This window comes from Rhinatrema bivittatum, chromosome 9 (assembly GCF_901001135.1).
Source record: "Rhinatrema bivittatum chromosome 9, aRhiBiv1.1, whole genome shotgun sequence".
NCBI lineage: Eukaryota > Metazoa > Chordata > Amphibia > Gymnophiona > Rhinatrematidae > Rhinatrema > Rhinatrema bivittatum.
Window position 1 is genome coordinate 15,700,540 of NC_042623.1, and position 12,739 is coordinate 15,713,278.

At 43.6% G+C, this 12,739-nt stretch overlaps 1 protein-coding gene across 1 annotated transcript in view; it reads left to right on the forward strand.

The window, feature by feature from the left end:
- The window catches only part of ITIH5 (inter-alpha-trypsin inhibitor heavy chain 5), a 122,087-nt gene that overhangs the window by 101,878 nt on the left and 7,470 nt on the right, over positions 1–12,739 (forward strand). Inside the window, exons 11-14 of the mRNA XM_029615681.1 lie at positions 1,769–2,337; positions 6,384–6,437; positions 6,982–7,098; positions 8,301–8,678. Coding sequence (XP_029471541.1) covers positions 1,769–2,337; positions 6,384–6,437; positions 6,982–7,098; positions 8,301–8,678 — 1,118 coding nt within the window. The remainder of the gene's footprint in view (positions 1–1,768; positions 2,338–6,383; positions 6,438–6,981; positions 7,099–8,300; positions 8,679–12,739) is intronic.

Below are 12,739 nucleotides of genomic sequence, written 5' to 3' on the forward strand. Positions count from 1 at the left end.
AGTCTTCCAAGAACAGATCTTCACGCTCCCATAATGGGGAAGCCCGGGCCAAAGCTGATCCCCCCCCCTCCCCCAGTAGAGACAGAACAAATGTGACCTTAGTTCTGTCTGTCAGAAACAGAGATAGATGTCTGCAGTGTGAAGTGGCACTGGTTAATAAAACCCAGACACTCCCAGGAGTCACCACTGTATCTAATTGGTGGAGGGAGACGTGGCAGTGGCACGGCCATGGGAGCTGGAGCCAAGGTGAAGCCACTTCGATGGGTGCCAGTTGTGTAGAGAGCACATCTATTCATGCCGCTGAGCCTTTCCAGGATCCTTGTCACCTGATCCAAAACATTCTGTTGTATACGTTGGGCCATACCAGGAATAGCATAGAGTGAGGCAAGTTTTGTCAGGTCCATGGCCTTGCTGGTGTCAGGAGAGTAGCCCTCTGGCCACTCCATCAGCCCTTTCGGACTTCAGGTGATGATATGGACACCTGTGTGGTAAGGCAGCACCACCGATGAGCCTGACCACAGGCAGAAGTGCCAAAGAGGGACCAGGGGAGGCTTCACCTCTACTAACCATCATTCCCTCAACTTGAGCCCTTGGGGTAGACTGCCAGCAGGACTTAGGCAGATCCCAAGACACAATCAGGCACAATCAGAAGCCAGGAGGCAGTCCAGGTTAAGGCAGGCAGCAGGCAAGTAGAATCCAGAGCAGTCCAAGGTCAAGACAGGCAGCAAGCAGACAGGAGCAGCATCTGGAACCAGGCAAGGCTGGAACAAGCCAAAGAATCTGTTTCCAAGGTGTTCTGTTTCCAAGGTGTTCTGGTTTGAGTGTGTGACTTCATCATCAGGGCGAATACCCGACTCGCTCGTCAGAGTGCAGAGAATTGGGTACACATGCCCTATGCATCTCTTCGCTGGGTCCTAGTAATACACGCATCAGAGCGTGCATTGGCAGCTCTCTGCCGCGCAGTGAGTGTCCAAAGCCGAGGAGTGTGGGAAGGCAGCTGAATTCTAACAGTCCGTGAAATATAAATGCTGCATGCACTGGTATTGCCACCAAATATGAGCTGGTTGGAGGAAAGAGTTCACAACAAGGTAGATACAGAGCTGTGAAGGGGCCAGCTAAAATAGCCAGTTAAACTTATCTGGCTAACTTATACCAGATATTCAGCAGCGTGGGTATATCACTAAATTACACAGTTAACTTAAGTTAGCCGGCCAATTTTAGGACTGCTCTGAAGCGGTCCAGTCCTAAAGTTAACTGGCTAACTTAGCTGAAAAAATGCTGAACATTGGCATTAACCAGGTAACTTAGCCAGATAATTTTATCCATCCTGGAACACCTCTGAGTTATCCAGCTAAATAGATAACTTGGGGCCAGTGAAGCCACCAGGATTTTTTTTAAAAACTTAGGGTTTGTCTAGCTAAGTGCCAACTTAGCCAGACAAGCCCCTTCAATATGGACCTCTCTCATTTTAGTTAAGGAGATTCCTTCTTATTTGGACACAATATCACCATTAATCCTTGTCGTTCTTCTGGAAATTTCCATGCAATGAGAGACTAGGACATTTTCTCTCTCTCTCCATAAAATCTCCCTCTTAGAAGCTTTCAGATATTTAGTTGCATTCAATATACTCTTCCATTGCTGTCCACCAAATTCTACAAAGTTATTTTAATGCTGAATGTGTTTTAGATATTAACATTATATTTCTGGACAGATGATGTACAATGTATTCAGGGTGCATCTAATCTTTGCAAACATCTATCTGCTTCAGGTTTTATGATGAAATTGGAACGCCCTTACTCTCAGACATCCACATCGAGTATGCTGAAGACACCGTGGAATATGTCACCCAGAATCTCTTCTACAACTACTTCAATGGATCAGAGATAGTTGTTGCTGGGAAACTATTAAATGCATCCACTGATAGCTTGCATATTGAAATCACAGCAAGCAACAGCAACAAATACGTCATCCTGGAGAAAGACGTGGCCGTAGATGTTCCCAGGCAGCATGAAATTCCTTTTGACATTGGAGATGATAACAAGGATAGGAACCACATTGAAAGGTTATGGGGTTATCTCAACCTCAAGGAGCTGTTCACACTATGGCTGAAGAGTGACGACAGCAAGGAGAAGGAGAACTTGATGGAGAAAGCCCAGAACCTAGCACTGACTTATAACTTTGTCACGCCTTTCACTTTCCTGGAGATGAAAGAATTGGAATTCCAAGCAGATAGGCCCAAAGATGAGTCGACCAACCTCGCTGTTGATTTTACCAGCCTTTCCACTGAGGGAATCGGGGACCAACTGCTGTATTTGCAAGGCCAGAAGTTACGGCCAGGTATGTTGGTGCCTTATTCTGTTTCCTTTGGCTTATCAAAACTCTGATTAAAGTAAGACATGGGATGCTCTGGTCATCCTATTCATCAGATTAGTAGAAAGCTTCTGAAGGTTTAAATTACAATAAGTAATCTCTATTTTCAGTGTACACTTTGTATAAAATCAGCTGTGTATTAGGAGGATCCACTTTAGACTGAACATTTTGTATTTCATGCTTAGTTCTAGCCAAAATTCACAAACATGAATGCTCTAATTTACATAAAAATACAGTAGGTGTCATAATAAGTAGGCCCAGTCTATCCAGTTTCCCAGCCTACTGATTCCCTACTGAAAACTGAACTTTCAAATGTTGCGTGCGAAAAAATCAGCATATATGCGTGTAAACAGCATATAGACATGCATTTGCTATTTTAGAAATTTAGAACATACACGCACAAATAAGGGTGTGTGAGTATATCTACACGTGTGAACAAGGGACGGTCCAGGGTGTGTTCTCAGGTAGGACCAACATTTATGCGTGTAAATTGTTAATTTATAAGAGATTTGTGCGTGTAGATTTGGCAGCTTACTCCATATATTTATACCTGCTCTTTATTGAGAGTAAGTGAAATACAGACAGGATGGGGGTCTGGATGAAGTGGGATCTCCATGACCTGCAGATAAGTGTGGGCGAACTGGTAGACTAATTGGCAACACTGGTAATTACACTGCACATGCATGTAAGAAAATCTCCAGACTTACATCCATTAACCCCCCTCCCCCCCATGTAAGTTACATGGGTAAAATCTCCATGCATGTATTTTTAAAGTTAGAAGTAAAAATATGTGGGTATAGTGGTTGCACGACACTTATCTGGATAAATTCCGTCTTATCCGGTTAAGTAGTAGTCTTAAAAGTGCTATTTATCTAGCTAAGTCACATAAGTGGATAAATAGCACTATTTAAAACTTATGCAGCTATCTGACTTAGCCGGATAGGTCGGAACTTATCCAGCTGTGCAATGTGTAGTCTCTGACTTAGCCGGATAGGTCGGAACTTATCCAGCTGTGCAATGTGTAGTCTCTGACTTAGCCGGATAGGTCGGAACTTATCCAGCTGTGCAATGTGTAGTACTGTGCAATGTGTAGCTGTGCAATGTGTAGTAAAAATATGTGGGTATAGTGGTTGCACGACACTTATCTGGATAAGTTCCGACCTATCCGGCTAAGTCAGATAGCTGCATAAGTTTTAAATAGTGCTATTTATCCACTTATGTGACTTAGCTAGATAAATAGCACTTTTAAGACTACTACTTAACCGGATAAGACGGAATTTATCCAGATAAGTGTCGTGCAACCACTATACCCACATATTTTTACTTCTAACTTTAAAAATACATGCATGGAGATTTTACCCATGTAACTTACATGGGGGGGAGGGGGGTTAATGGATGTAAGTCAGGAGATTTTCTTACATGCATGTGCAGTGTAATTACCAGTGTTGCCAATTAGTCTACCAGTTCGCATGCATATACGGGTGCACGCTCAACTGTTTTAAAGTTATCCTCTCTATGGGCCTCATTTTCCAAGCACTTTACCGCGTGCGATAAATTCGCAAATCGCATTAACAACCCTTAAATTTGCGTTATGGACTGCGCTACGGGCCAGAAAAGGATTATCGCCATGAGAGAGAGAGAGAGAGAGAGAGCGAGCCTTACTATAGTGCCTATGCCCTAGACAGGTATTTTAATCCCTATGGGAGGGCCACCTACTAACTCGGGGTGGGGATTAGGTATCAGCGTCGGGGGCCACTTTCGCATTCCACATGAGACCTACGGAAAGAACAGTGGTCTCTAGTGAAGATTTGCTGGCCGTCGGAGTGAGGAAACTCACTCCAAGAGGAGATTTGGGCAACGTTCTCTCCACCTAGCTTGCTGGACACTCTACCTGGGCAACAACAAAGAACTGCATCTTTCATAGCTAAGAATTTCTTTCTTCGTTCCAGCATTGCTTTAGTTATATCTGGAGACATCCAAATCTTTTGGCCTTTAAATAAGACGTCTTTATTACGAAAATAGACAGAGGATGTTATTGCAGTCTTCCATAAAGACAAAAGTCACCAACAATGGAGCTCGGTCAATCATATTTCCTTCCCCACAGTTTAAGGAAATCAGTTAAATTAGTGGGAATATCCATTACATTATTATCCACTGATCTTCTAGAAGCTGGAAGGAAAAAGAACTTCTCCATAGGAGAACGTTCATCCTCTGGAATCTTTAATACTTCTTTCAGATAAACAGAAGAGAGATCAGAAGGTTTACTGAGAAGGATCCGAGGAAAATGAAGAAATCTCAGATTTAAAGATCTGAGTGAGTTCTCAGTTCTATGAGAAGTAGAGGACAGATCTTTAATATTAGCTTGAACATCTTAAATCTTTATAAAACAGAAATTTTTCCCTCAGACACCTTCTGCGCCAAAGAAGTTAACCAAGTTTCTTGAGCTTGAAATTAATTATGCAATCATTAGTCAAAGAAACTAAAGAAGTAAGAGATTGATTGACTGATATCATGACAGTCCAAAGTAATAACAGCAGGTGTAACAATCGAAGCAGGATCTTGAAGAGTTGTATAGAAGGAGCCATGCTAGATAAACAGAGTCAGTCAATCCTGCTTCAATCGATTCAGCCGGCAAGGGAAGTTGCGGAACCAATCTCTCTACAGCAGACCGCACACCTCGAGACTTCCATTAGATCCCGACACGGAGACTGTGTTGGCAAAATGGAAGAAGCAGAGCCAAGAGAGGAAATAGAGCCATCCAAAGACCCAGGCACTTCCAAAGAAGCGTCAGATCCGGCAGGAGGACACAGAGTGGAACGGTGGTCGGGGCTAAGGGAAACATCCGCCGCTGACAGGCTGGCGTCCACAAGCCCAGCCAAGCCAGCATCGATCACCAAACTATGGGTAGGTAGCAATTCCAACATTGTTATCTGGTGAAGGGGAACTGGCGTTACAACTGTCTTGCTCTGCCTGATAGCTTCTTTCCGCTTCCTCCATTAAAAAAACCCAAAACATTTAGCTGAAATCGAAGGAAAGTTCAGGGGATTCTTCAGGAGCAGCTTCGGAAAGCATCTGCTATGCAGCAGCCATCTTGATTCCCCCAGCCAGGTTTGAGTTTGACAGAATTTTCAGATCTTCCCCAGGCTTGCTGGGGAAATTTGTTGAAATTTCCCTAGACAACCTGGAGAAAGTTTGATCAAATTTGGTGCAGATTTGCCTGCTTGATAGGAAACTACACCAAATCCACCGACTGCAGCCTTGAACTGGGTGAATCTGCTCATGAAACTGCAGCAGGGGTAAAAAAAAAAAAACCCACTTGTTTTTTTAATTTGCAGAGCTTTTTTAAAAAAAAAAAACAACAAAAAACAAGCCCCTTAAACCTTTTGCGGGTTATAGTGAACTTTAATCACATCTCTCATCATGACCCCCTTCTCGACCCCCTTTCTCTTGAGCTTCTCTTCTTATGAAACAAATATTGCATTCTTGTATTTTAATGAAGCTCATCAGATATCTGAATGTTTTTTATGATAATCGCCCTTCTTCTAGGAAGTGCATTTTGAGTTCATAGGCTTGTGTAGCAGGCCCTGTAACACAAGTCTTGCATGGAAAGACCCAGATCCTTTGTTGTGACAGTTTCAAACGTACAGTATATGGCTCTGAAGGGAAAGAAATCTCAGCAAATAGCAGGATCAAAACGTTTTATTTTGTAATCAAACAAAAACTGGCCACCCACGTGTCCATCTGCTTTCTGATTGTGCACTTACATGGTATTCCCTCTATAATTTCCACATGATAATAAAAAGTGAGTGTTTTCTACCTTCTGCTTGCTTAGTAATCCTGGATTAGATTTATTTCTCTTTGCATTTCTCGCTGCCTGTTTATAGCACTGACTTTCTTGCACAGACCAATCCAGGCTTATCCCAAACGTGCGGAATGGAAAGGGACCTGTGGTGAGGCCGTCCTTTCACACTGTGCATTTACCAAGTTAGCTGTTTTTCTCGTGTTCCCCTTAGGTTCGGTGCACAAGAAACAAGAAAATCAATTTCCCGTATTCCCCAACACTTCAGGTAGGTGCCAAGGTTCTTTGCAGAGCAGACAGCTGGGTGTTGTTGTAAATCCTTTCCACAGTTTGCTATCAAATGGCCACCCCCCCTGCAGCAAGCCGTATTAAGACCCTGGCAAAAAATCAACAGTTTAGAAGGAAGCAAACAAAAGCTTGAATACTCAACCTGGAATTTATATTGCCTGATATAAGTAAGCTGCAAGTGGGGAGGAAAGATGCACATAGCGTAACGGCAGAGTGTGGAAACGTTGGATAACTTGGTTGATATATGGGAAAATGCCAGTTTGCTGCGATGCTAGAGCTAGTTGGAATCAGATAGAATATTCTGTTTAGATGACGACGACCATACTTCCTCTCATTGTACAAGATAAATCATATTGTTACAAGGTTCCTGCCTGTATAGGCTTATAATTTACAGAACAAGTATAGATCATTTCTTTGGGTTATTTTGTGGGTGCTGAGTAAGGGGGTTTGGAGGGTGGCTGTCAGTTGTTTTTCCATTTACTGAAATGACACCCTACATCTGTCAATCTTGTCTCCGATTCCAGCGGATGGAGACCCTCACTTTGTTGTTGATTTCCCCCTAAACAAGCTTGCTGTGTGCTTTAACATCGACGGTGAACCTGGGGACATTCTCCAGCTGGTCTCAGATTACAAGACCTCTGGTGAGTACACTCTGGCTCTGATCACATAGCTTACTACCTTTCCCCGAGGAGAGCTGAAGAATTCGCCCTTATCCCATGCTACTTGTCTTCCTCTTGCCTCCATAGATTCCCTTTCTCCTGTTTCTGAATCTGAAGTCTCTGCCCCTTCACCAACCTAATTTCTTGACCCCTGCTTCCTGAATACTTCCTTCCCCCGTGGTTTCCGCTCTCATCTCTACAACATATCACGGTTCTCTGCCTCCATCTTCTTCATCCTTCAAGCATTCTTATGGAACATAGGCATGATTCTACGGTCACCATACAGATTTAATTTTAATTTAACACTTAAGGTCCACTTTTCCAAGGAGATCCCTTTCCCTCTTTCCTGTCGCTCCTCACTTCTTCGGCTTCTTTTCAATATCTATAACTTCTAATCATTCCCTGCTTGACCCTCTTTCATTTAGTTTCTGCCCAATCCATTCCAGTGAAGTTACCTTCCCAAAATGTCTCCAGTTTTACTAGTTTCAAGTTCAGGTCCTTGGTGAAGTCTTCATTGGTATTCTCTTAGATCGCTTTGCAGCCTTTGATACTGTTGCTCACTCTTTCCTCCTTGACTTCCTGCACCCCATAAGAACTCCTATTCCCTAGGACTCTGCCGACATTTGCTCTCTCGTTTGCTTGCTCCTCCTCTCTGTGTCGATACGACATCCCCCAGGGCTCTCTTTGGCCTTTTCCTTTCCCGACTGTGTGCTTTCCCTGGAAAACGTTACACGTTCATTTTGTCTTGTCTGCCACACTTGGGCGTTTCCAACACTGGGCCCAATGAAGCATTTTTGGCAAACACATATCAGAGTAACCTCCCGCTGTAGGATCAGTTACTGGTCATTTATTATTTCTTCTCAGTTGCAGAGAGGTAACAAGGCACAGTAATACAATGATTTGAAGAAAGTCATTGGCCATTATTCCCATATCTTCCCTTTATTTAGAGTGAGCTCACATCTTTTTCATTGCTAGTTCAAGGCAAGTTACATTCAGGTACAGTAGGGTATTTCCCTGTCCCCAGAGGGTTTAGTCTGTGGTAAGCATATTTCCCTATAGACATAAAATGGGAGAAAACCTTTAGAAAATTTGTACAACAGGCAAATAAATATATCTTAATATAGAAGCTTTTTAAATTAAAAAAAAAGTCCAGTTTCTAATACCCACGTCTTCTTTTGACCAAGGTGTAACCGTAAATGGACAATTAATTGGAGCCCCGGCCCCCCCAAATGGTCATAAAAAACATCGGACCTACTTCAGCAGCATCACCATCATCATTAATAAGCCAATCAGATCGTACGTGGAAATCACACCCGCCAAGGTCATCCTAGACAGCACAGACAGGCTGATTCTGTCCTGCGACAAAAGCGTGAGCGTGGGGAGCGAGGGCCTGGTGGTGTCCATCACTGCCAACTCCAACGTCACTGTGACCATCCGGGGCACCATCAGCTTTGTGATCTTGCTTCACCAGTACAAGAATCCAGCGCCATTTCAGAGAAACCATTTGGGATTTTACATTTCAAAGAGTAAAGGGCTGTCCCCTAACTCCCACGGTCTGCTAGGTAAGTAACACGCTCTCTCTTTCAAAAGAAAAGATCTCAGATTGATAGGGAGTTCATGGGTTCTATTCAAGACAAATGTTGTCATTTGAAACAGACATGCAAGATGGTGCATGATCATCAGGGCCATGTTAAAAGTAGGGATGCCAACTGGCACCATGTTTACCCAACAGGCTAATAAATCCAGTCTAATTTATCCCACTGCTGACTTGTAAAAGCAAGACTGAGTTCATGCATGCAGCGGAGTAAAACCATGACTGGACTGACCTGCTGAGAAAGAGTGGAGCCAGCTGGTAACGCACGTTAAAAAGCGCTGCATTCTGCTTCCTCTACCTCTGTGGATAATGACCTTATGTCTGTGGATATTGTTCAAGTGTATGTATTCTAGGGAGCTTATCATACCCATTTTACTCGACAATAAGATTTTAGGTCGAAGTGGATAATGAGCTACCTTACCTTTAAAGGTGGATCCCTGCTCTTGCCAGCAGCATCCATTTTCTGGCAGCTGCAGCAACAGGCGTTAGTGATGTCAGAAGTCCCCAGTATCCCACCCTAGGGCAGAGGTGTTGGCATTGCAGACCAGCTGTTCTAGCACAGCATGAATGCTCCCAGCCACAGAAGGGACCTATCCTCAAGGTACGCCATCTCAGAATCTGCTTTAGCCAAAATGTATTACCCAGTCGGATGTGTGCATCTGGTTGGGCAATAAGTTGCCTTAAATCACTGGCATGAGAATTTTCCCCACAGCAGGATTTGTGGCTTCACACAAGCGCCTTCCCTTCTGGCTCATACTACCAGTCACACTACAGTATACAGAATTACACTGACACAGTACATGGTAACAGCAACAGGTAGATTCAAACTTAACTGTATTATTCTTATAGAAAAGAAAGTATTAGTAAGCAGTATGCAACTGCAATCACATTTATCAACCAGCTCCTGCATATAATACAGAGCTACCCCCGCTTCTGCTTGGAGTTAACTCAACGCAGTGGATTTCTTTCTTCTGTGTATAGGGACCGAATGTGAAGGGAATTACAGTCCATTCCTGTCAGTCTCAGGACTGTCACTGCGTGCTGGGACCAAGTGTGATGAGAATTACAGTCCGAGTCTGTCAGCCCCAGGACCCTCACTGAGATATCTAGATAGGTGGGATTAGGGACAGAGGGAACAAACATTTATTCAGGAGTTTTATATACCATCGTTCCAAAATAAGATCACAACGGTTTACAAAATCATCATTCAGTTACTGGGTTAGCAATCCCATGCTGTTTCAATGTTTATATTCTAGGTTAATAATATCAGCAAATACATTTTCTAGGTCTTATTTATACATAATCTAATTCATCTCAGCAATGTATGGGTATTGAGTCGTATTATACTCTGTATACATTTAACATCGCTCAATACATATTGCTCAATCTGTTAGCATAGTCTGGGGTTTTGGAGTTTTATGTTAGTTCGTAAGCATTTCTAAAAAGCCAAGTTTTCAGTTCTGTCTGTTATCTAGGTTAATGTTATTGATGATATTAAAAGTTTTGAGTTTAAATTTGCAATGTATTCTGGCTTGTACTGGGAGCCAGTGCGGTGATATCAGCCAAGGGGTGATGTGGTCAAATTTCCTTGTTCCTAGTAAGAGTCCAGCTGAGGCATTTTGTAATAACTGTAGTGGTTTTAGTAGTCCTGATGGTAAGCCTAGTACAGGGGAGTTGCAGTAATCTGTTTGAGAATATTAATGTGTGTAAACCTGCGTGGAAGTCTTGTATTGTCAGCAAAGGTTTAAGCCTGTGTAGTATTCTCGGCCTGGAGTAACCTGATTTGATTAGTTTGCTTATATGCTTTTTCATTGAAAGTTCTCATCAATCTGGATTCCAGGGTCTCGTATTTGATCTGAGGGTCTAATTTCAGGTTTTTTTGTGTTTAGAGTTAGCTTCAGCTGAGAGAGTTTTTGTTGTATTGCCTTCATGTAGGAGGACAGGGCTGAATGGTATGTAGAATTGTATGTCGCCTGCATACAGGAAGAAGTCGATTCCTAGTTCCGCTAGTAATGTACATAGAGGTAACCTATATATGTTGAATAGTGAAGCCGAGAGTGCAGACCCCTGGGGGAACACCTGTATCAATTTTGAAGGTATCAGATAAGTGCTTGTCTAATTTGACTTGGATGATGTGTCTGCTAGGAAGGAAGAGGACCAATCATAGAAACATAGAAATGACGGCAGAAGACCGAACAGCCCATCCAGTCTGCCCAGCAAGCTACGCATTTTATCCTTTTTTTTTCCTTTTTCTCTCTCCCACCTGTTACTATTGGCTTCCAGTACCCTCCAGCCCTAATTCCCCTCCACCCCACCACCAATGTAGAGAGCAGCTCCGGATCTGCATCCAAGTGAACATCCAGCTCAATTAGGGGTAGCAACCGCTGCAACAAGCAGGCCACACCCCTGCCCCATACTCTTACCCACCCCTGGTTTTTTTTTTGGAGATGGCAGCCCTCCATCCTTCCGCTCCGTGAAGGTGGAACACCAACCACTGGCATCCCGCTCTGTGAATGCCTCTGTGGCTACTGCCGCTCTGTGCAGTGTTTTGCTGCCTCCTCTTTATTCATGTCCTCTAGACTTGATGGATCCACAGTGTTTATCCTATGCCCCTTTGAAGTCCTTCACAGTTTTAGACTTCACCACTTCCTCCGGAAGGGCATTCCAGGCATCCACCACCCTTTCCGTGAAGAAATACTTCCTGACATTGGTTCTTAGTCTTCCTCCCTGGAGCCTCAGCTCTTGACCTCTGGTTATGCTGATTTTTTTCTGATGGAAAAGGTTTGTCATAGTCTTTGGATCATTAAAGTTTTTCAAGTCTTTATCTCTTCCAATTTTTCTCAATTGATGGCACAGCAGGGTGTGGTCTATGGTGTGGAAGGCTGCTGTGAGATCAATTAGTACCAGGATATAGGGTTCCTCATTGTCAAATCCTTGTAGAACTGGGTTGGTTAAGGAAATGAGGAGGGTTGCTTTTGCATGATCTTTTCTGAAATCAAATTGATTCGGGTTGAGAATATTATTGTTTTCTAAGTAGCTTTCTAATCGTGCTAGCACCGTGGCCTAATTAGACCCGGTTCTAACTGAGCTGGATACCTAAGAGGAGCAGGAGGAAATTCTTGGGTGAAGGAAAGTAAAAACATCTACAGGGAATTCTGATTCACGTAGGACATGGGGAATTTCATAAAGCAAAAGCAGAGGCAGCAAATCTCACCCGAGAGACAGTCCTGGGAGAGGATCCCAAACTCACGAATATTCAGCTCCAGTTACTCCACTGCCCATGAAAGCATCTACTGGCTGAGCTTTTAGCTTGCACCCCTGTCTCTTCCATAGCCCCCTTTCTGTACTGTTTGTACATAGAGAGGATCATTTTTAAAAGCCATTTACAGGGATGAAAGGGCTCTTGCAGGTAAAAGTGCACTCGCTGTTCTACACTGTGCGCTTTTTCCCAGGCAGGGCAGTTGCACCCACACTGTCATATTTTCAAGATTTTGGGAAGAAAAGCATCCACAGAACATTTTTCTTTGGGCAGTTTTGTAAGGGGAAGGCCCTGCCTGTTTTCTTTGTGAAAGCAGGCACAGAATCCATAGGTTAAGTCACTTGCGGACCCTTCCAGCCTGTCCCCACAGATTTGGAAATCGCCTCCTACAGGACCCGAAAGATACAGCGACTGCAGCTCTTTCCTGTTCGGTTCCAGAGCGGGGTTCTGAGATCAGACTAAAAATAGCGCAGGGAGCCACGTGAGAGGGCAGAGGAAAGGAGTGGAGATAAAACACAGCAGAAGTCAGGATATCACTACTGAGGAAATCAAAACAAGCCAAGACTAGGAGTGTGAGCAGCAGAAACTGCTTCTGTTCGTGCCTGGGTGAGCTATAATAGCAGGAGGAAACCCTAAGATAAACTGTTCCTATAAAAAGCAACGGATTGTGGCAGGAAGTGTCCCAGGTTACATGATGTGGAGGCATAAGATACTGTATGTGCTCGCCAGCAATGCGTCTTCATCACACCCGAAGCTGTACACCCAACACA